At 35.2% G+C, this 23073-nt stretch overlaps 1 protein-coding gene across 1 annotated transcript in view; it reads left to right on the forward strand.

The window, feature by feature from the left end:
• The first annotated feature begins 778 nt into the window (after positions 1-778).
• Positions 779-23073, forward strand: part of KITLG (KIT ligand) — a 47216-nt gene continuing 24921 nt past the window's right edge. The window contains exons 1-2 of the mRNA XM_063445159.1: positions 779-1039; positions 22286-22387. Of these exons, the coding sequence (XP_063301229.1) occupies positions 1025-1039; positions 22286-22387 (117 nt within the window). The 5' untranslated portion in view covers positions 779-1024. The remainder of the gene's footprint in view (positions 1040-22285; positions 22388-23073) is intronic.

The following is a 23073-nucleotide window of genomic DNA, read 5'->3' on the forward strand; positions in this document are numbered from 1 at the left end:
CAAATGCTGGGATCAGTGCAGGTCAGAGTTTTTCTGACTGCTGAGAAGGTGATGGTGAGTACTTGGCAGACTCTCAGGTAAACTGTGAAAAGAAAAGCTGTAAGGAAAAGGTTACAAGCTAACAAGCTGTTTGAGGACAACTTGTGTCCTATGATTAGCAGACCCCATATTATTATTATTATTATTATTATTATTATTTTTGCCATTTATATAGCGCCAACAGATTCTGTAGCGCTTTACAATATTATGAGAGAGGGATAAAAACGTAAATGAAAACAATAAGCAAACAAAAAATACAAAACAAAACAATACGCAAAAATGCAAAAACAACTTGGAATTCTTCTTAATTTTACACAGGCTACAGGGCCAGCACTGCTGGTGCTATATAGATACTAATAATAATAATAATAATAATAATAATAATAATAATAATAATACTAATAGATATATGGATAGATAGATAGATAGATAGATAGATAGATAGATAGATAGATAGATAGATAGATAGATAGATAGATAGATAGTAACATGAATCTTTCGTAAGAATCAAACAGCATAGCTTAGCATAGCAACAGACTAAAGACACTGTGTGAAGACATTCATTTACTAACTAGAAGATCCAGTGAAGGTAAAACTCCAAACAGTTTAGAATCCTGGCTTCCCCGGTCCTGGCATTGCTGCCCTGCACTCGCTACATAGGATGCTCGGGATTCTAACGTGTTAACGCGGCGGCAGTGGATGGGAAGGAGGGGCAGGCGTGGCTAGAGCCCTGGCGGCTGGATGAGGGAAGTCCTTATAACCCAGGCTGGGAGATCAGAGTGCACTCACTATCAGGCATTCAGGCAGGCAGGCTGGCTGGGGTCAGGATCACACGGAGATCGCAGCGCTGAGCAGTCATTCCCTCACTATACCCTCACTACCAGAAAACCCCAATGCACGGATTAGCACCAATATGCTGGGGCTCCACGACAGATAAAAGGATATTATCCAAGACACCTGGGCTGGATTGCTTCATCTTTTCCTTATGAAGAAGACAAAAGTAAGTATCTGGACAATCCCTGCCGTGCAAGACGTATACAGGGGGTGAATGGAGTGTACACACCGTGTACCTTGCACAAACAGGGGCATTATTGCACTAATCCATTGCTGATCTGAATATTGTTATCATTTCATTAGCATTGCTATTTGCAAGAAGACAGGAGAATCTTTGCAAGTCAGATGTTTGCTAAAGCAAAGGGCAAGGGTTGACATAAACTTCTTTTATAACCTGCATGTCAAGACAGCGCTGTCATGATGGTGCTTGCTTGCTGAGAATACTGGATTCTGTACTTGGGAAGCTGCTGTTCAGACAGCTGTTGAGCGCATCCAAGTTAGGACTGAGTGCCAGTACTGAGTGCACTCACATTGCAGCCTGGCACTGGGGAAATCCTAGCTGAAAATGTGCAAAGAAATTCAAATTTAGTCATTAAAAAAAAAAAAATGTGTCTTGTATTGTGTTTAGTGTTTTGTGCGATTTTGTTTTTCAAATATTTTACTGGTTTTGCACTGTACATAGGACAGCACATACAATTACAAAATCACAAAGTGCAAAATATAGTGATTCCCTTTTAGCCACCTGACAAAAAGTTATTGTAAGTGAGTCCCTGCACTGACAGTGCACTTACTTTGCAGAGGTGACCCTGTGCCCGCTGGATATGGGCAAAGACATGAGAATTCCAAGGAAGTTGTTTATTTTGGCATTTTGTATTGTGTGTAGTGATTTCTTTATTATGCGTTGTCTTGTTTTATACATATCCTGCTTTTGCAATCGATTTAGACTGTTTACACTGCTCATAGGAAGCAGGTCTGAAAGTGACACAGTGCCCTGTGATATCTCAGCTACATTCAAAGTTGGCAGTGAGTTTCAGGACTGTCAGTGCGGTTACAGTGCTGGCCCTGTGGCCTGGGTAAAATTAAGAAGAATTCCAAGTTGTTTTTGCATTTTTGTGTATTGTTTTGTTTTGTATTTTTTTTGTTTGCTTATTGTTTTCATTTACGTTTTTATCCCTAGGTATGCTGCTGTTGCAACTGATTTTAGACTAGTTAAAAATATAAATCTCTGTCTATCTGTAGAGTGCATTAGTTTTGATGTCTGAGATTTCTATTACACAGAGACTCTTGCTGTTCACTGGTTGAGTGCAGCCTACAACTTTCTGTACAGTATGCACTTATATGTCTATGGCTTGATAAGAGCTTGCCTTAAGGCCGGAGAAGCTTTAATTTGGCCTTTGGCTGTCTCTCCTTTTTCTTAATCATTATTTATGACAGTAGTTTTCAGGAATGCTCAGATTGCAAGTTTCTTACCTCTACAGTTCAATCAGTGCACACTTTTAGGCGTCCCTGTGTTGTGGAAACTTGTAGACTTGGATTATGGATTATTTACTAAAGTGATTTCTTGGGCATTTAAAATGTATTCAAAGTGAATTTCACATTATAGGCCAAAATAGCCAAATCGAGACTATAAAGAAGGTTGAGAATATTACTAGTTTGACTATTGTGGTCTTAGATTTGGAAATTCACAATTTGGAGAACAATCCAGTCTGTAGCATATAACTGAGTTTAATAGAGACTGTGGTGGTTCACTAGAGTGCAATGGGACATCTGAAGCATTTCAAGTAATTGGAATAACTGGCACAAGTGGAAATCCAATTGTTTTACCCTGTAGCTATTGCTATTGATTGGTGCACTTCTAGACAGGGATAGAATATCTATTGTCAGTAAATAATTAACATTGTCATAGCCAGTAATGTGCGTGTGTGTGTGTGTGTGTGTGTTCATAGACAAACTCTTTCAATCTTAATGCTTACTTAAACATGTGTCCATAAAATATTGAGGCATCCACTGCAATTCTGTTTATGCTCTATTTGCATTGCAAAATCAACGCACGTTACTTAATCTGCCTCCTAGGTGGCGTTTACCTTTAAGGATGTTAAGTAAATTCCAGAATATAAATCATTCCCCTGAAGTGTTAAATAATTCAAGCGTGTAGAATAAAGCATTCATAACTGATGATTGTATCGGCGCATGCATTTGAGCGCTCTGCAATTATGAATACCAAAGCACTGTTATGGAGAATTGGAATGAAAGTCTTCGAAATATCTGTCACAGTAGAATGCAAGCAAGGGTTCTGGCTTCCAGTTGCTTAATACAATAGTCTGGTGGTAGCACTGATTTAGTGAAACCATTCTTTTAAACAATTCTGGTCAATATTGAACCTGGCAGCAGAGTTTGATATATGATTGTGGTCAATAGATGTTGAAAATTTTGAGCTGAGTTTAGGGAAAAACAAGTTAGAGGGTGTCCTAGTGAATCAGAGCAAAGCTTAGGTATTCCTTTAAATAAACACAAGAAACTGACATAGCGTCCTGTGACTAACCATTTGTTTAAGTTAAAGCTGATGAAATGAAAACAATGAGTGTTGTGCTAATAGGACAGACAACTTGGCTAAATTATTTGTATACAAATTATAATTCGAAATGTATAAAACATGCGTTTTGTGTGTGTGTGTGTGGGGGGGGGGGGGGGGGGGTGTTATTGCATGTTTTTGATTGTGTATGTGTGCGTATACATGCATTTTGTATGTCAAAATATCATGTAGATTATAGCACATTTGCCAATGTCACAAAATGAAATGACTTTGACGTGCAGTAGGATTAAGTACATTTAAAAAGTATCAAGATTGCGAAGGTTACCATCAAAGTAGGAATGTGCCAGGGGTGAGAGGTAAAACCTCACCTCCGGTCTATAATGATCACAAATATTTTCGATTCCACATCTGTTAGATGACCTTGTGTGCGGCATTGAGTTAAGGTACATAATCCAGCGTTGTAGGTGCCAAAGATATTAATTCTTATCGAAGCTCTTAAGTCCAGTTCATATCCTTCAAGAAGATAAACGAGGTGCATTGGAAATTGTCCAACCCGCTGATCTTCCTTGTCTTTGTAGAGTATGCAAAACCACCAGTCCGTTTTCATTCAAGGCTGACATATCAAATGGAAATGTAGATTTGTTAAATGAAGCAGTAACAGTGCACAGGCTGTATTGATTGACTGTGGATGAAAAAGGTAGACAAGCTAATGTGTATGTTTTATAGTAGAAAGTTTAGTGTTAAAACCAGATTTCAGTTTTAAAAATGTAATGGATAAAAATGTAGGATCAAGTTTTAAAAGTTGAGGAAACCGTAGACACCATGGTTTTATGGTGATTGCCAAACTTTTTGAACATTAACACATTTATCGCTATAATAGCTCAGTCCGTCAGACACCCCACCCCTTCACAGTACAGGGAATGGACTCAAATTCCAATTGGTTTTTGCAAATCCAATAGGATATCTTAAAACCCCAGTTCACTTACTGCATTAGAACTGGGCGACACTGCGGAAAGATAGGAAGTACCCAGGTGTTTGTCGTTTCTATGCATAGATATTTATGTTCTATGTAATTGAGAGGGATAATGCTTTATATATATATATAATATATATATATACTAATCTAAATACTATAAAATAAGAAAAAAATCTGGGGCAACCAATGTCCCCCCTTAAACTGACAACTACACCAAACTATAAAAATGTAAAAATTACAATAAAGCCTCTTAGGAAAAAGGTAAAACATTTATTTTTTATTTTTTATACTTGTCTAAGTAATTATAAATCTGGTGTTTCGATAATTGTGTAATAAGTGTGTATGTTCTATCTCACGTTGTTAGTTTGACAATGCACAGCTTACTATCATTTGTCAGATTGAGTTACCAAAATAGAGATAATTTATAAATGGCAAACTTTAAGCACTTTGTCTCACAGCATCCTAAGGACTTTTTCCATCAACGCAGTTTTAACTTTCATAAAGCACACAAAAGTGATCTTCGCTATGCATGGCTATAAGCTGTGCACACATTCTGGATCTAAAATGTTTAGTCTCACTGTCAGATTTGAAATCAGGTATCTCCTGTAGCATTTCTAGTGCAAACTCTTTAAGCCTGCTGGACAACAAATGATATAATTCTTTTCCAGTGGTTTATATATCTGGATTGTGGCTGTTTTACTGCTGATATTTCAAGGCTAGCAAAGTTGTTTGCACTTTGCTCAGATGTAATCACGGTGCCTTTCTGTTTGTCTAGGTTCCTGATTTGTATTTTTACTTTCTAAAAAGAGAGTTTTTCCAAACGTGGGACAAAATAGAAAAGCTAGAAAAACATTCTCGAACTGTATTATTTTTATTTATTATTTTAGTTAATTTGGCCAAACTTTTAGCAACCTATTTATCAATTCATCACTATCTCTAGCGAATAAGGCCTTAAGTCATTTGCCCTGTTGCTGGGATGATTCATATAGTGGTAATAAAATTTGTACTACTATTTACATTTTATTATACCCATTGTACAGTGCTATGGAATTTGCTGGCGCTATGTAAATAATAAAATAATAATAATTATCAAAATGCCAACTGCATTAATAATATGACACATGCTTGTTATAGATATTTGGGGTTTTTTTGGACAGACAATGGTTCTATTTCAATTCATTACAATTTATTTTTAAATCGCTAGACTGCTTTGTGTGACAATGTAATAACCGATATATATGTATTAGCCCAACACATGTTTTCTTTATCTCAAACAATAGAATGTGTCAAAATTAAAGTTACAGTACTTTCAAATCAAAGTGCAACAAAGAAATATAAATTAAAATAGGTCCCATGTATTCATGTTCAGATCAAAATACTTTTCTATTTTTGGAAAACATATTTATTTGGGTCTAAAGGGTGGTTTCATCCCAATGTTTATTTACTGTGCTATTTCAACCGGTTTTTCCACATTTCGAATGAAAAGAAGGGATAAGCATTAAGCTGTAGAGTGGTAAATAAAAGCAGGGTACTAGATAAGCTGCAGCAAAGATACAAACGTGATCTAATCTGAAATCAATTATCTACCATTGGTTTTTGCCTAATACATCACTATTACAAGCTTTGCATAAGCAAAAGATGTGCCACAGGACACAGGTCCCAGACGTCCTTTTCCCATGGATCTCTTGACATACAATGGGTGTCGTCAGGTCATTTTGACAACTGGAATGGTGTGTGGTGTTATAAAATAATATGATCATTTCACTTATTGAATGAGTAGTATATCTGTTTTGCTTACCAAAGTTGTCATTAATAGCCTGTTTAAGATCTGGTCTGCAGGTATAAGTAGTTCAAAAGGCACATAGGTTAATGTAACCATGTTTATGCAAAAACTAATGTAAAATACAAACTTTGGTTTACAGACTACGGTTACATGAGATCAAAATACTAAAATTAATGTGAAATTAAATCATGATATGATTTCATTTATTCCTTCATCGTGCAAGTTCCGAAAATTCCAAGAGAATGCTAAAATAAATGCATCATTTCCACATGCAGGCAGTACCAGTGCATGACTAAGACTAAGCATCTGTATTATCTATGGGAAAACACTTACATTTGCACTCACCGGAACCCAGATATTTTCTTATCTCCAATTCTTCTCCTATCACATATTCTCATTATGCATTTATTCTATATATATATATATATATATATATATATATATATATATAAAATATTTTTTATCTCTCTTTCATCTCAGTTTATTTAGGGATATTTTTTTATAAGACATGTTGATGAAACTTGCATATATATATATATATATATATATATATATATATATATATATATATATATATATATATATATATACCATTTTTAAAGTGCGCTTTGAACACTGTTCCACTTAGGAGTTTATTCACTAGAATTAATTGTTTGTATGTGAAAACTGAATTTGCAGATTTTAGACCATAATAATTGAGTTGGGAACTTAACCCACTCATCTGTATCACGTTTGGCTATTTTTGACCCGTGTTTTCCAAAGGAGTGAGAAAAAGATGAATCAGTACAACCAAAAATTAAGAAATGTAGACGTTGCAGCTCGTTTTTCTTTAAGTAGGTCAAATTCATTTCATTACCCTGGGAGATTATGTATACTTAAACACTGCATATTATTGCAGTTTCAAACTCATGCCATTGTGCAGAAATGCATGTAGCCAAATAATTAACCCTTAGACAGCTAGTTTTAGTACATTGTCTCATTTGCGTGGGGTAGGAATTAATCTGATATATGCTAGGAATCCAATGAAAGGTCACTTGATACAGTCTTATAAAGTTTGGTGGGCTGAGAGTTGATTAAAAAGCAACAGCAGTATACAACCTATATATCATCTAATTAAAGGCAACGTCAGATGTATCAGAATGTATAAGTTACTGAGCAGTAACTCAGAATGTATATTTAGAAATGTAAGTTACCAAGATGTAAAGTACCCCTTAGATCTGTTTCCACATCAATTAAACTAATATAGATCTGCATATGTGCCTTTATTTTTACTACTGCTAACCTTTCTGTATGATCTGTGCGTTTAAAGTAATATTCCAGGCCACTAAATCTGATAAGTACATCTGATAAGGAACATGATGTTATTTTTATGTATGGGCCAGGGACCCTTATTTTGTTTAAACTGCTTGAAAATGGAGGCACAGCACCTGGGGACTTCGAGGACTATAACCAATTCAGTGAGATGAAATGTGTCAAGACTTGATAGGTTTCTACCAACACCAGTAACAGAACCACTTGTTTAAGGATCACTAAAGGATCAGGAACACAAACATGTATTCATGCCCCTATAGTGCTAAACCCACCATATAGGTGGCTTGCCCCCCTTAGCCCCGCTATAAAATTTCAAAACTCACCTAATTTCCAGCGTTGCGCGGGTCCGCTGGCGCTGGTTCTGCCCCCTTTGTGACATCATCAAAATGGCCGATTTTTAGCCGATCCGGGGCAGGGCCAAATGCCTTTTTGGTCAATCAGGACCTCCTCATAGAGACGCATTGAATCAATGCATCTCTATGATGAAAATTCAGCATCTCCATGCAGAGCGTGGGGACACTGAACGGCAGGGCTGCTTACTGTGCAGCGCTGAGCCAGGAAGCACCTCCAGTGGCCATCTAAGGAGTGGCCACTTGGAGGTGTCCCTAGGGGCAATGTAAAGGCAGTGTTTACATGAAAATGCCTGAAGGGAGCTATTATACTCACCAGAACAGCTACATTAAGCTGTAGTTGTTCTGGTGACCATAGGGTCCCTTTAATGCAGGGTTGAATTACCACAGCGTATAAAAAGAGGTCCAAAGGCCTCATCCCCAGTAAATTTAGAATGTTCTTTATTTATTCATGTTTTATATCCAGACAGACTTTTTTTTTTTTTTTATGCGTCCCTACCATGCAGTGAATGAATTTGTAAAGGAGTAAACTTTGTCCGGTCTATAATAATGTTTTGCAAAACCTCAGCGTGGCTTCCAGGGCATGAACTCTGGCTGAGCGAAAGTAAAACCAGTATCTATGCCAGGCCATTTGATAGAGTAGATAGCTTCAGCTTTGAAAACTATAAGAAGAAAATTATCAAACTTTTCAACCAGATTTATCTATTTACTACTTTTCAAATCAATCCTGGGGTATAGGTTTTATTATACACATAATAGAATGCTATTTTGCCATATTTTGAAATAACATAGTATCCCTTGGTTTAGATAAATTACACAGTACAGTGGGACCTCGGTTTACAAACGCCTCGTTTAACATAATTTTCGGTTTACAAATGAAAATTCATTGAAAATAATGCCTCGGTTTACAATTTTTTTTTCGCAATACAAAGCAAGTTTCCCCAGGATGCATTGCACCTGGGAGGTTTATAGCACCGCTGCCTGCATGCTGGAGTCTGTGGGTAGCACGTGGCGTCGAGTGTGGAGGTGTTGGAGCGGCTTTTGCATCGAGTTTTGGAGCCATTTTGGAAATTGTTTGCAGTTGTTTTGGGACTTTTTTGTGCATTTCTCAAGCTGTGGAAAGGTAAGGAGCTGAGCTTCGTGGTTTGCATGCCTTTAATTGTGTGTTCTGCATTGTGGGTTGGTTTCCATGCCAGCTCATTTTGACTTTTTTTCTGACCTCCAGAACAGATTAATTGGTTTTCAATGCATTCCTATGGGAAACCGCGTTTTGGTTTACAAATGTTTTGCAATAAGAAATGTCCTGGAGAACACATTCAATTCGTAAACCGAGGTCCCACTGTATATCAATCTAAAATAGCTGTAGGTTTGTTATAAGAGATTCGGTATAGATCACAACACAGAGTATCTGATATAATTACAGGTTGTATATAATATTATTCCACCCACGCCTTAAATGTTCTAGTTATGTCACAGAATTTGTAAGAAGCCTATTCCACTCAATAGGCTCTTCTACATGTTCCATGTATCATGACTTGGAATGCAAGCACTGCAGGCAACATCTAAGATGTGTGTGTTGTAAGTGGTAATGGTTTCTATCTTTCTTGGCAAATAAACCAAACGTCCCAGATATGGAAAGAACAGAATTCACTGTATATATCTTAGGTTTACCAGAATGCATTTTATATCCTTAAAGGGACACTACAGTCACCAAAACATATTTAGCTTAAAGAGGCAGTTTTTGTGAAGTCTCACTGATCAATCATCTGCCATTTAACTCCAGTTTGTGTATACAAGTTCTTATCATATGTTACAACTCTTATTAAGATTGATTTTTAAGGGGCTTATGGTTTATGCAATAAATGTCACAAAACAATGACAATATAATAAGCAGTTTCCCTTAGCATAATTGGAAATTGCTAAGGGAAACTGCTTATTATATTGTAAAAGAGTAGTCAAGTTGTGGCATAGTCAGTCTATCTTTCAGGTTAAAGGCAATATACTGCTCTTGCCTGTGCTAATCTAATTAAAGATGTGAGATTGGATCACTAATTATTACATTTGGCTGTTAAGTCATCTGAGAAAAAAAGACCACCACGTTTGGGGAAATAGGGATTGTTATAAGCAGCAATGTGTTAATTTAATAATGGAATTAAACAGAATAATACAATATTATAATTTTTTTTCTGTGCTTTTTACTAAAATAGTGACAAACGTGTCTGCAAGGAATTGTGGTATAGATTGTGAAGGGTTTAAAAGGCAACCAATAGATGGTGTCTGTCCAGTTTCTATGCAAATTAAAGAGATATTCTTAATAATAGTTTATCTGTTTTAATATTTCCGTGTCCTTCAGTACATTGCTCAGCCTGCTAAAGGCAAATGTTTAATCCAGTTATGGCTAAACTTGGCAAGGCTGATACTCGTAAAATACATTTCCTTTGATATGCAGCCAGCCGCTAAACTTTTTGACTGGCTGAGCATCATGAGAAATGTACTTTACAAATGTCTGCTGTTAGTGATCACTGTCCTAATTGCCAATCCAATCTGGTTTTACTTTTGAGGAAGAATTACTTCCTTTGGGCAGCTGAAGAATGAGTCATGACCTTGGATGTTGGACTATCGTGTTGATTGTCTTCCCATGCAACTGCAGTGCCAGCGAATATCTGTTCCTGAACCTTACACATGCTTTTGTTAGGGCATCTAAGGCTAGCGTTTATGAGTAGAAAACTAAACATATTGTCAAAATGACAGGACAAGGACTTTAGAGTGACACGATTGGCAGGTGTCCAATAATCTACTCTGTGACTTTGTAAACTAGAAGATTAAAAAATACTCTATAGGAACAATATAGAATGTAAGCTTGTTTGAGCAGGGTCCTCTTCAACCTATCGTTCCTGTAAGTTTTCTTGTAATTGTCCTATTTATAGCTAAATCCCTCCTCTTATAATGTAAAGCGCTACGGAATCTGTTGGCGCTATATAAATGGTGATAATAATAATAATAATAATATACATAGCATTAGGGATACAAACCTGTACTAATGGATGCAGATATTAGCAACTTGTGACACATACAAACATTTGTGTGTGACATATTAAGGTATTAGAGAGTGGTGGAATAAAGCTTAGTGGCAGTACGAATATATTTTTCCATTATTGTCTTTGCATGCTCTTATTTATTTGATACATCTGGAAGTTATCTAAAATCTGTGCTATATCCTAAACAGGTTCTCTGTAATGCCAATATAGGATTCCCATATATTGGATGTTATTGGATGGCATTATCTTGTAACTGCCTCTCTATTTTTTACGTGATTTTATTTTTCGTTTTTTATAACTTGTTTCAACATGTTAGATCTTTCTGTGTACATGATGAAAATGCACAACCATATTCAACTTTTTTTTTATACCCTATAAACAAACCGCTAAAAATAACTGTTTCCTACAAAACAGCATTTCCTTATTTATTTAAACAGGATAAAAACAACGCCCTTGTTTCATCAAAAGCATCACATGAGGTCCAAATATTGTAAGCTGTGAAACAGATATCTAATTATTCTCTAGTGTTTTTTTGGCTATTGTCACATTATATCATTTTTTTTTTTGTTCATATTTACTCTGTATCCTAGAAAAGTCACAGTGATCATAACAGAAGCAGCAATCTACAGCTACAGTATTGGTAAATCCATGGCAATTACAACCAACGTAGTGATTATGTGACAATTGAGAGGTATGTCTTTCCAGTGAATTGAGTTTAGATGGACAGTCATGCATTCTTTAGGTAATGATCCGAGACACACCTCAAAGTTGTGTATAGAGCTTTGAAAAGTGTTTTTTTTTTTTTTTTTTTTTAAATCTTTGTCCTTTTCACATTGTATGGTATTGAGGTCTGCAGCCTGGGTAGGTGAGGCCAATAGATTCAATTGCCCTTCACTTGTCATCATTGCTAAAGAGTGCTATTCAACATGGCTTTGATACGCCTTCTGCTTTGTTGTTTTTTTTTTTATTTTTATTGTAACGTGTTTCCCATTTCAAGTATTTCAAGAAAATTATACAACCCAAATCAGTGTCATTTATGTAGCCATTCGCATTGCCAAATTGTGTATTCGAAAGGCAAAAGTGGGTACCCCAAATTAAATTTCTCATTATAGAAACGGGGCTTTGGTATTTCTGGAAATGTAGAAGATCAGTTATATAGGAGTTGGTACAAGTAAAGTAGACCATATCAAAGTTTCGGGAGCTCTGATGAATATAAGTATTTTTTTATGGTTTATTAAAAAAGGTAGTATATAATAATGTAGAAAAAAAAGAATGTTGATGATGGCGTTATATGGATAGTGATAAAGTTGGGGTCTGGAAAATAGATTTCAACCTTCCATCTTCCAACCCTATCTTGGGTGCCTCTCGTCCGTTGCCCGTTTGTTAAAAACAATCTAGGAAACATGATTACACTACAGAATCCCATAACTTGGCTGGTCCCTCCTCATACATAGTGGCAAAGAAGGGATGTGAAATGGTTAGGAGAACTGTATATTGAACCTTCCAAGATCCACTATCATCATTAAATATCCAAGCATAGCTAATATTTAAAGAAGTTATGATATACCAAGAGGAGAAGGACAACTACCAATGTGGTGGCCACAGGAGTCACATGTGAGTCACATGGGGTTGCAGGTGCATTTGACTCATAAAATACCAAAGAGCTACAGTATGTTTGTTTTTGTCTCTGCAAAGTGGTGTTTGCAGTAAGAGACATCACATAAACAAATACATCCATCTGTAAGTACACATTTGCATGCAGGGTGGGTCATGCTGAAAACAAAATACATCTCTCTTCTGTATTGCTGTAGGTCATAGTTGTTACAGTTGTTGCGCTGTGCAAATAGTCAGGATTTATGTTTTACCGTGCCCAGTTTGGGAAGTTTATACTAACTTATCAACTCCTGTTAATGCCAAGTAAGCGTAAACATTCTTTTGAAACATGAATTGGCAGCTTACGTGCTCTCACTCCCACATGCGGATTTCAAATGGCAAAAGAAGCTGTCTTCTTCCCTTGAGTAGTTTTTATGGTTTGTAGTTTTGTTTGAAAAGGAAGACTATGAAATCTATAGAGATTGATTTGTCAGACAGCATTAACGTTTCCTGGCAATGTAATCTCTAACTGCAAACTGCAAAACCTTTATTACTTATATAACCTTTGCAAAATCGCATGTGTTGAAATGATCATTTTCCTTTAATGAATTTTCCTTTAATGAATAAGTGATCAGAAACATCTGGAACAAGGCAAACCCAATACATTTCTTTTTTTTTTTTTGCATGCAAGATATCTTCTCTTAAATCTCTCTGTACGTTGTGTTTGCTTTATCCCGATGTGTTTTGTTTTCGAGTTATTGTTGTGTAAATGTAGGAGCTTTTTATCCGAATAGTCTTTCAGATGAAACCTCTCTATTTCACAATGACAACATTTATTGCAGTCTAGCTCTTAAAGGGATAGTCCAAGCACCATAACTGCTTATGCTCATTGTATAGGCTATGGGCCAAATAGCGCTATGTATTTGTCATCTTTTATTTTATGAATTAGAGCTGCAGCAATTGCCTTCATATGTGACCACAATTGCTTTAACTCATGGAAAAAAACCTGAACCTACTTAATTTTTTTTTTTAGAAGCATCTGGCTTTTTAATACATATACGGCATATGCCATAAACCTTTGGTGCAAAGATCATTGCAGAAGCTGCAAATCCTGGTAGGGAATAAATAAAAATAGGGAAAAATAAGAGGAGAGTCTTGTTTTTATGTTTACATACTTATTGCTGCATAATGATCTTTATTAAAAAAAAAAGGGATCAACTTGAGCCTGAAGTGACCCTGTTTCCGTTTCTAGATATTCACTGAATGCAATTTTGGTGTTGGCTGACGTCAGCCGTCAATCAATTTGTACAGTGTGGAAAAACAATCAACATTCCGGTAGTACAACCATGAAGATAAGTGATACAAATTGTAAAGATAAAATAGTCTTAAATAAAGCAACGCATCGGGCACACCTGTCCCATTTAGGACTACATTTACACAAACATAACTTGAAAACACGATGAAATATTAAAACAAAACATCGCCTATTGTTAGACGTAGGAGAAGAACATCAGTCTAATCTCATGTCATTTGAGATTTAGGTATACATTAATACATGTCAGAATTATCAAGTATCTCCTTATTCAGTTATATTATCCCATTAGCATGTTTAGTAATGGCATATGTAAAAGAAGACACATTGCTTCAGAGCTACAGGAGAATTACGACTATTGAGATACACTAGTTAGCAAAACGAAGAGTGACAGTGGGATTTGTTAGCAGTAGTCATCCGTAATGATAATTTCATTTAGTGAATGAACAGAGCAAATGTACATTGAATGATAACAGTTGATGCAAAGAGACAGTTTATCATTTAATAAAGACAAAGTATGTTTAATGATATAACATGTTTTCTTTTGTCTTATTATTCCACTTTAGAGGTTTAGCTTTAAACCTCTAAATCTGCTCTCTCCAAGACATACTTGGTGCATTATTATTATTATTATTATTAATATTATTATGATATTTATAGAGCGCCGTCAAATTCCGCAGCGCTTTACAATGGGTGGACGAACAGACATGTAGTTGTAACCAGGCAAGTTGGACACACAGGAACAGAGGGGTTGAGGGCCCTGCTCAATGAGCTTACATGCTAGAGGGAGTGGGGTAAAATGACACAAAAAGGTAAGGATAGTATTAGACTAGTGACAGTTGCAGAAGAGAAATCAGTCGGGAGCTATTAAAAGTTTAATTGATATGCTTTAATGAAGAAGTGAGTTTTCAACGATTTTCTGAAGGAGTGGAGACTGGGTGAGCATCTAACGGAGGAGGGAAGCGAGTTCCACAGGAACGGTGCATTATACAAGTTAGTGACAAAAAAATAAGTAAGGGTGCATGTATTTTCAATTATGGAGCACGGAAAATAAAAAATGAATATGTGTTTCTTGATTTTTTCCTATAAAAAGACAGAAAAATGTACTTTGCAATAGCCACATATGATGATATTTATTTGAGTTATAAATATTTTAATCTCACAGATATAGCAGCTGCTATTCTCCCTGTAGTGATTTAGAGTGCTATAATAATTCCATCATATGGCTACCAGCAGAGGCGGAACTAACGTATATAACTAACGTAGATTTGTTTTGCTCCCCCCCACCCCCCCAATATCAAGGAGGGCCAAAAGGTAATTCTCCATCTGATTTACAACAGATGCTTTGCCAACTGAGGATCTAACATTTGCCCATCCTTGCAGGTTTGTATTTAGCACTCAGCAGTGTCTGTGTGTTGGAATGTAAGCATGTTTTTGTATGGAGTACGTGTGAGTGAATATAGGGGTAGGGGTGTATTTGTATGCAGTGTTGGCACTTCAATGCACACATGCATTTGTGTGTGGTGTTGGTTTTTCAATGCAGGGGTGTGTTCATATATAATGTTGGTGTTTTAATACAGAGGGGTGTCTGTATGTAGTGTTGACATTTGAATGCCGGGGTATATTTCTGTGTAGTATTGGAGTTTAAATGCTTACATGTATGCACATATACAAATACACTGCCACACAAACACATATACACTGACATATATGCAGATACACAGACACACAGGAGCGTACACTAACATATATACAGAATCACAGCCACACACACACTGATACACATGCTGATACACCGACTCAGAGATACAAACACTGACACACAGACACACGTGCTGGTCAACATTTAGCAAATGTTAGCCACCCTCCTGTTTTCTACCTTTCTGCTGGATGAGAGTGTGTGGAAGTAGAGTCTGGTTCAGCTGTTCCTGACCCCCTCCTTTCAGACACTGCCATCAATTCTTCCACCCACTCGGATTAGTATCTGATTTGGGAGGAAATGACAGGCCCTCACTTCCTCCCAGCACATCTTGCAGATATGAAGGAACCCGGTCATGCTGTTAAAGGGCCACAGTGCATGAGTATGTCCCTGATGACACTTGTCCAATGGTTGGCCCAAATTGCATGGACAACTCAGTGGGCCCCCTCGGCATGCCGGCCCGATGCAGCTGCACTGGCAGTAGTGCCGCCACTGGCTACCAGTAAATGCATTGAATATTTTAATTGAAATCTATTTCTGCATTGTAGTTATATGTTTTTTTTTACCTCTACCATTCCTTACAAATAAATTCAAATAGCTATTGGCTGGTACATGAAAACTATGGACTATCATTAGTAGAAATCATATATAGATGTTGGAAAATGATGGAAAAGGATTTCCTTAACCCTGGTTTAGAAGGAGTTAATTTGGGAATCCTGAGGAATGATCTCTATATGTATTATTTTTTAAAGTTTTAAAAAATGTTTTTGCCAATTGATTAACACAAACCACAAACAAGGTTATCTCTATATTGGTCCATATACGTTGTATTATTATTTGCTAGTAGTGAGTCACTTGTATGCTATTGCCTTGCAAAGAATTTTGGAAGTTGTAGGCCATCAACATCTGACGTTCCAGATGGGGTGCAAATATGCAACTATCCAACATGAAGACTCAAATGGTTATTAAAAAAGTGAGAATTCAAAGCGAATTTGTAACTGAAGCCAAAAAAATAGCTAAGCATTTTCCAAGTCCGCTAAGCTCATTGAATACAATACACTTTAACATCACTAGTTAATAATAATAATAATAATAATAATAATAACAAAGTATCTAACCAGGAAAGGTACATTCAGATTACTCTGGTTTTCAGGTACGTCCTGGGGAAGCTACCTTAGCCCAACATCTAGGTTTAGTTACTATTACCCAATGGTACTCATTTAATCTACCTCGGAAGGATAAATGGCTGAGGATTTGAACCTGCGACCCAAGGGTTGAACAGATTGTATGGGTCATCGTCAATTGTTTTATAGTATATCAAGATAAATTGATATAATATATTTGACATACTCAGAAAAAATGTAAGAACAAAACATAAAAGATTGCTCACGCAGTGATATAAGATTGGCTTCCGCAAGTTTTTTTATTTTATAATAGTTAAGGCTGGTTTTAGAGGCAAATGTAAAATGTATATATATCTGATGATGAATTGACATTAAATATTTTATGCTGGTACATCAGAAAAGTTGTTATGAGTGTATCAGATGACTGCTGAGCTTGTGATACTTGCTGTGCTGTTCTTTGTAGAGCATCAAATATATAAAATGTGTTTGCGTCTCTGAAGACTCGATTTGCCTACACCTGCCTTTTATGAGGTCTGCCCTTAAATGTGTAGCAGTATGAGTATATGACCCACCTGATGAAAAAAGCTGTTTTAGATTACACAGCGAAAGCTACATTTGTGGCGTTTATTAAGGACAAAAAGCAGAGTAAATGAGATGTGCTTTCTGGTCTGAATACATGTCAAGTGAAACAATGATTAAGATGATAAAGTGCAGACTGCCAGTTTTAATTTAATGGAGCTAGTTACATCCCTAAATTGTAAAACTTGTATAAATTACACCTCTTTTTAAACATATAACCCACATTTTATTGGTCTGCAAGCAATTATTTTGCATGCTTTAATGTGACTTTGCATTTGAACTCGCTGATTGAGAATGTGAGTCAGTTTTAAATATAAGACATATACCTACATTTAGTTAAGATTTTTGTATTATGCAGTCTTTTGGGGAATCTGCATACCACAAATTCACGTTGGCATTTTGTGAATCTCCATTGCAAAAATTCAAGCTGACCTTACATTACAAATATTTATAGGAAGAGTAGTTGACTATTTTTGATATCATTTTTGTCAGGCCTAATATTTATATAAAAATAATCTCTTTCCTCCTGAGCGAATTATTGAATTAACTCTGTATTATGTAGAATGATGAGATTTTTTTTCTAGTTCTATTTTTTCTAAACAGAAAACCTTTATTGCAAATGTTTTATTCTTCAGTTTTTTTGTTTTGTGATTTGACAAAAAGAGCAATTCTGTTTGTGCGTGCTGTTGTTTTTTGCTTGTGTTTTCAATGGCAGACTATTCAACAATTGTCTTTCCACCCACTGGAGATGTTACAAGTATAATCACTTTTGAATGTTAACATTCTGGAATCTAACCAGTTTTCAACATGTATTTCATATTTTAGGATGTTAAACTTAATAATAATGACTGTCATCATTTAACATAAAGCATGATTAAACCTCATTAACTGTACGCTTCTTCTAAAATTACATAACCATCACAAAGGGGATTGGCAATGACTGAATAAATATGGGTGAACCAATTCATTGTTACAGACTTTCAAATAACGCTAATATCAAAATTGAATGCAGATGTCATGTGCGAAACATGTTTTTTTTGTTTGTTTGTTTTTTAAAGGGGAAAAAAAAGTATAGATCTCTTGTTATACTTCTAAACTTTAAAGATCTCTGGATGTGTATGACAATGCAAGTTAATTTAGACAAACTTTTTTTTTATCACTTATCTGTGTTTTTAAAGATTGTGGCATTGTGTCTCACCATAAAACACCATAAACCTTGAAGGCTTAACTTTGTTGCAATTAGTTAGAAAATATTTACCACTTGGGTGTATTGAGGCATATCACAAAAGCCAAACACAATCTGTAAATGTAATTAAGTCGTTTTTATAGTAGAAAATTAAGTGTTAGGCCACCCTAAGGAATTAAGCCCTGATTTGAAAGTAAGTGTGGGTTTGTGGTACCCCTGGAAAATGTATGCCCACTGGAGAAACAGTGACATTAATGGCAATAATAATTTGTTCCAGCTGATTTCAATTACATAGGCGGCTGTGTCTTGCCTCATTTCATGTAACAAATCCCATATCTCTCTTTGTCAGCCGCCATGGGAATCGCAGCATTGTTGAAAAGAACTATATTTAAAATGTTTGCAAGCTGTACATTTTATTTCATTATACACCGAGGCAAATACAAACAGTTACGTTTAAGTGCATTGATTTACCCATTGGTCATTTTATATCTCACCATAAAATGTAATACTTGCACATATATTAAATATTAAGTGGTCTTGTATTAAATCATGTGTAACCAGAATAAAATACATTCATCACTAGAGTATAAACCGCTGTGGTTTTGTGTTACAATTACATTTCCTCCCTCTTGTGTGGCAATATAATATTTACCAGCAAGCCTGTGTGGTAATAAAAAAATGTCCAGCATGCAAGTGAATGCCTCCTTCTGATTGGCTGCTTATTTTCAATCTCTTAAATATCTCTAGCATGTTTAATTTTTAAAGAGATGGTTAAAACAGTGGTCAAAAATTGAACTGTTAAAACCATTGAACTGTTTTAATGATGATTAGCATGGCATATAGCCAGCTGTTATTTTATGTTAATTACTGTGGGTTTTTTTGTACCACCAGTGCACAGGAACACACGTTTTTATTACATGGGTAGTTAACACAGCAGTCTACTCTCTATAATCCGCTGTAATTGTCTCAGTTTAACACTTCACACACTCATTTAGAACGCACAGCAAAATATTGTAATATGTAAAGTAATGGAAGTACTGTTGCAACCAAAACTTTTTTTCTTTCAAATATTGTCAGATGTCTCCCATGTGGAATAAAAAAGAAAATCACAAATAGTGTAGTTTTCTCATACATATTCACAGTAACACATGTAATGTATCAAAGAAAAATGTAGGCTTGATATTGTATGGTTCTAATCAGCTATGTTTTGTTGGCATTGAGATTAATGGGGTATAAATCATATTATTCCCCAAAGGTTGACCAAATTATTGGAACGATTTGTTACTAAGAGCTACTTGTATCATTAAAAATCATTTTATGAATTGTTCTCTGCAAGGCTAGCATATTTCATTATCTAGAAAATGTGCAATATTTGTGTTTGGTTTTTACTAATGCCTTTCTGATATATCATTCCAGAATATAAAACCCAAAGCTATCAGTTGAGTTGTCAGAATGTATTTTTTTTAATTAAATATTGCTATTTCCAATATGCATATTATGTTGTGTCCATGCAGATACACTTTATGCAGAGTGTCTGAATTAGTTTTAAATAGCGAATGTAATTGGATATATGTTTTGCATCATATTTTACTAAACCGATCACTGGAAAAATTCATACAAATGGGATGCAAATTAGCCTTTCAATGCCTATCACAACATGTTCTTCATAAGTATTAATTTCTTTCAAGCTCTTCTCCTCGGATAAGGAAATTCAACAGTAACCAATACTGGGGCCAGATGGCTCTGCAAATTAATCATTTTAATGGTGTCTGAATAAAGAGGCTCATTGTATCACTGCCAGTATATATTTGATACAAATGTATTAAAAGAGCAAATAAATCTGCGTAAATGGAGGTTTTTTGCCCCAAAAATTAATTCTGCAGTGATGCAGTCGTTACGTCTTGGTATCATTCACTTATTTTGAGACTGTAGGGGTTATTAACTGCACTCTGAATTTTAACAAATCAAAATCTGAATGGAGACAACTTGGGCAAACATGGCTGATTTGAAACCAGACAGATCTTGGCTATTTTAATCTTAATTTTGCTATTCAGATTTGAATTTGCTTCCACGGTTAGTTAACCCTTATCAATTGATTGGGGAGTTATTGACTATTCTATTGCTCTATTCATTTTTTGTTTAACTTAATGTATTAATGGCATTTTTTGGAACATACCCTGCTCTAAGTAAAATAATTTACTATATTTTTTCAACTATACAAATTGGCTTTAGAAAAACTGAAAAAAAAAGAGCTTGTGCTTGAAGTACAGTACTTTGATATGAGGTCAAGCATGTCTGTAACTTAATATTAAGTGGACACACGACTGTCTTCAGCCTCAGTGGAAAAATACAAAAATTTCCTCCAGAAAAACTAGTTCCATCACCCAAAAATGCTCCGAGTTGTATTTATCTCTAGCTCAACATTCCATCTGTAGATAAGGAAATTACTTTCAGGTCAGTAATTTGAGAGCACTGTACAAGAACATTTCTACCAGTTTGAAGTTTAGAAAAGTTCTAAGAAGATTAAATATGCTAAACAATTTAATATGTTTGTGATCACACACATGTTTTATTTTCAGACATACAAAGACCAAACACAGTATACTGGACAAGGTGGAAACTCTGTGAACACATGCACATATGGACATGTTTTCCATATAAATAATAAATAAATAAATATGTATGCTTCTTCACCAGATAATAGAGCAGGGAGAGGCAACCTACGTAATAGAGCAGTGTGGGTAGTCATTATCTAGAATTAGCTGGAATTTTGACCAAATTGGACATTGCGACATATCAGTTCAAAGTATGCATCAATATGTTCAAAGTGGCCATTGCTTCTGGATTTTTGTCCAGTTCCAGTGACACTTGAAAAATGTGTATTTTAAGAAAGCAGATGACTACGAAATCTGCAGAATTTGATTTTTATATTCAAAGAGGAAAGCTATAAAATCTCAAAATTCAATTTGTGGATGCCACAAACTTTCTAAATAAAACTGGAAATACTTAAAATATCATTATGACTAGATGTATACACAAAAAAACTTAATGTTGCGAACGATCTATATATGGTTTGCATCACTTTTTTCTTTTGAAAAAGCGTTATTTTATTAGCATATTATTATATGCTACTAAGTTATCACGGTTATATCCATTATCTTTAAATATATCCTGGAATTCTGTTTTGGCACTGGTTAATTTTCCTCCCTCCAGTCTGAGATGCTTTGCTGTCTGAGTAATCTATAAACAGAAGTTGACCTTACAATATGGAACAGTAGCACATACATGATACAAACTGTTTAGTGGAGTTTAAGGGAGCCTTGCTTGCTATTTCTTTCAAAGAATTTTAACCCCTTAAGGACACATGACATGTGTGACATGTCATGATTCCCTTTTATTCCAGAAGTTTGGTCTTTAAAGGGTTAAAATATAGGCCACGATGCACGCTACAACATATGAGCAGTAGAGAAGTTATTCAATAAACCAGAATTGGGAAGGGAATTTTTAGGACAAAATTGGCAAATCTGAGACATCCTTTAGTTTAGATCTTTTTTGACTAGTTTGGCCTACAATTTTACATTTCTTATAGTTAAAAGCAATTATTTTTCATCTTTAAAGCTATGTAGCCTTTGTACACAATCATAATGAGACAAATGGGATTGGTAGGTATTTGACACATGAAATACCACCTACCACTTCTACTAATTTCTGTAGGACACCTTATCTTTAATATATTATTTTTCTTTATCGTTTTCTTCAATCTGATGAGTATTTATAACTTGAGAACCTACAAAATGACTCAGAACGTCTCTGAGACATAACATTTGAATTCCTATATAGTACATGTTTTGTTTTGTTGGCTATTTTCTTTCTTTTCTTTTTCTTTTTCTTTTTGTATATTTATATTCTTGTATTTATTTTTCCACAGACTTGGATTATCACATTTATTTTCCTTCAAATACAATTCATTTGTTTTGGGAGTCCTTGCGGAAATCCAGTCACTGATGCTGTGAATGACATTGAAAAACTGGTAAGAATTCTATTTCATGCAATATATTGGACTTATATAGAATAAATCATTTTTTTCAATACCTTACAATTCTTCACACCTCGCAAATACATATTTGTTAAGTATAGATGTAAGTAGACATAATAGTTAAGTCTGAGAAGTGAAAGTTCCCCAAGACTTTATGTTTAATATTTGGTGAGCTTAGAATATGTGAGGAATAGATTACTCTTCAACAGGACGTGTTATTATTAATTACAAAAAATAGTTATAATAATTTTTAATTAAAATAATAACAATGCTCTATTTTTGGTTTATTTTTTGTAAATTATAGTTTTTTTTTTTTTAATCTGGACACATGTTGTATCAAAGCTCAAATCAAGCTTGGCCGTGAGTTCTTACATTCATGAAAAAAGTGAATGAAATAATTTGGCAAGCTTGTAGCAATCTAATGATGGCTCTGTTAACTTGGCGAGTAGCTTCAGCTATGTTTTATATGAATGAAAATAGTAAAAACTAGCAGTCACACATTTGTATGAATGATGAAGAGCATCTGTCATAGAAGACAATGTGAGACCCCATGCAAGTCACTTAAAAGTAGTACAGCTTACACACATCATGCATGATCTAGTGTTGGTCACTCATTGTCTGTAAAAGCTCTCCCAATGGGCCGTTTTCATTAAGGAGTAATAGTTTACGTGTTCCAATAC

The sequence above is a fragment of the Pelobates fuscus genome, chromosome 3 (assembly GCF_036172605.1).
Source record: "Pelobates fuscus isolate aPelFus1 chromosome 3, aPelFus1.pri, whole genome shotgun sequence".
NCBI lineage: Eukaryota > Metazoa > Chordata > Amphibia > Anura > Pelobatidae > Pelobates > Pelobates fuscus.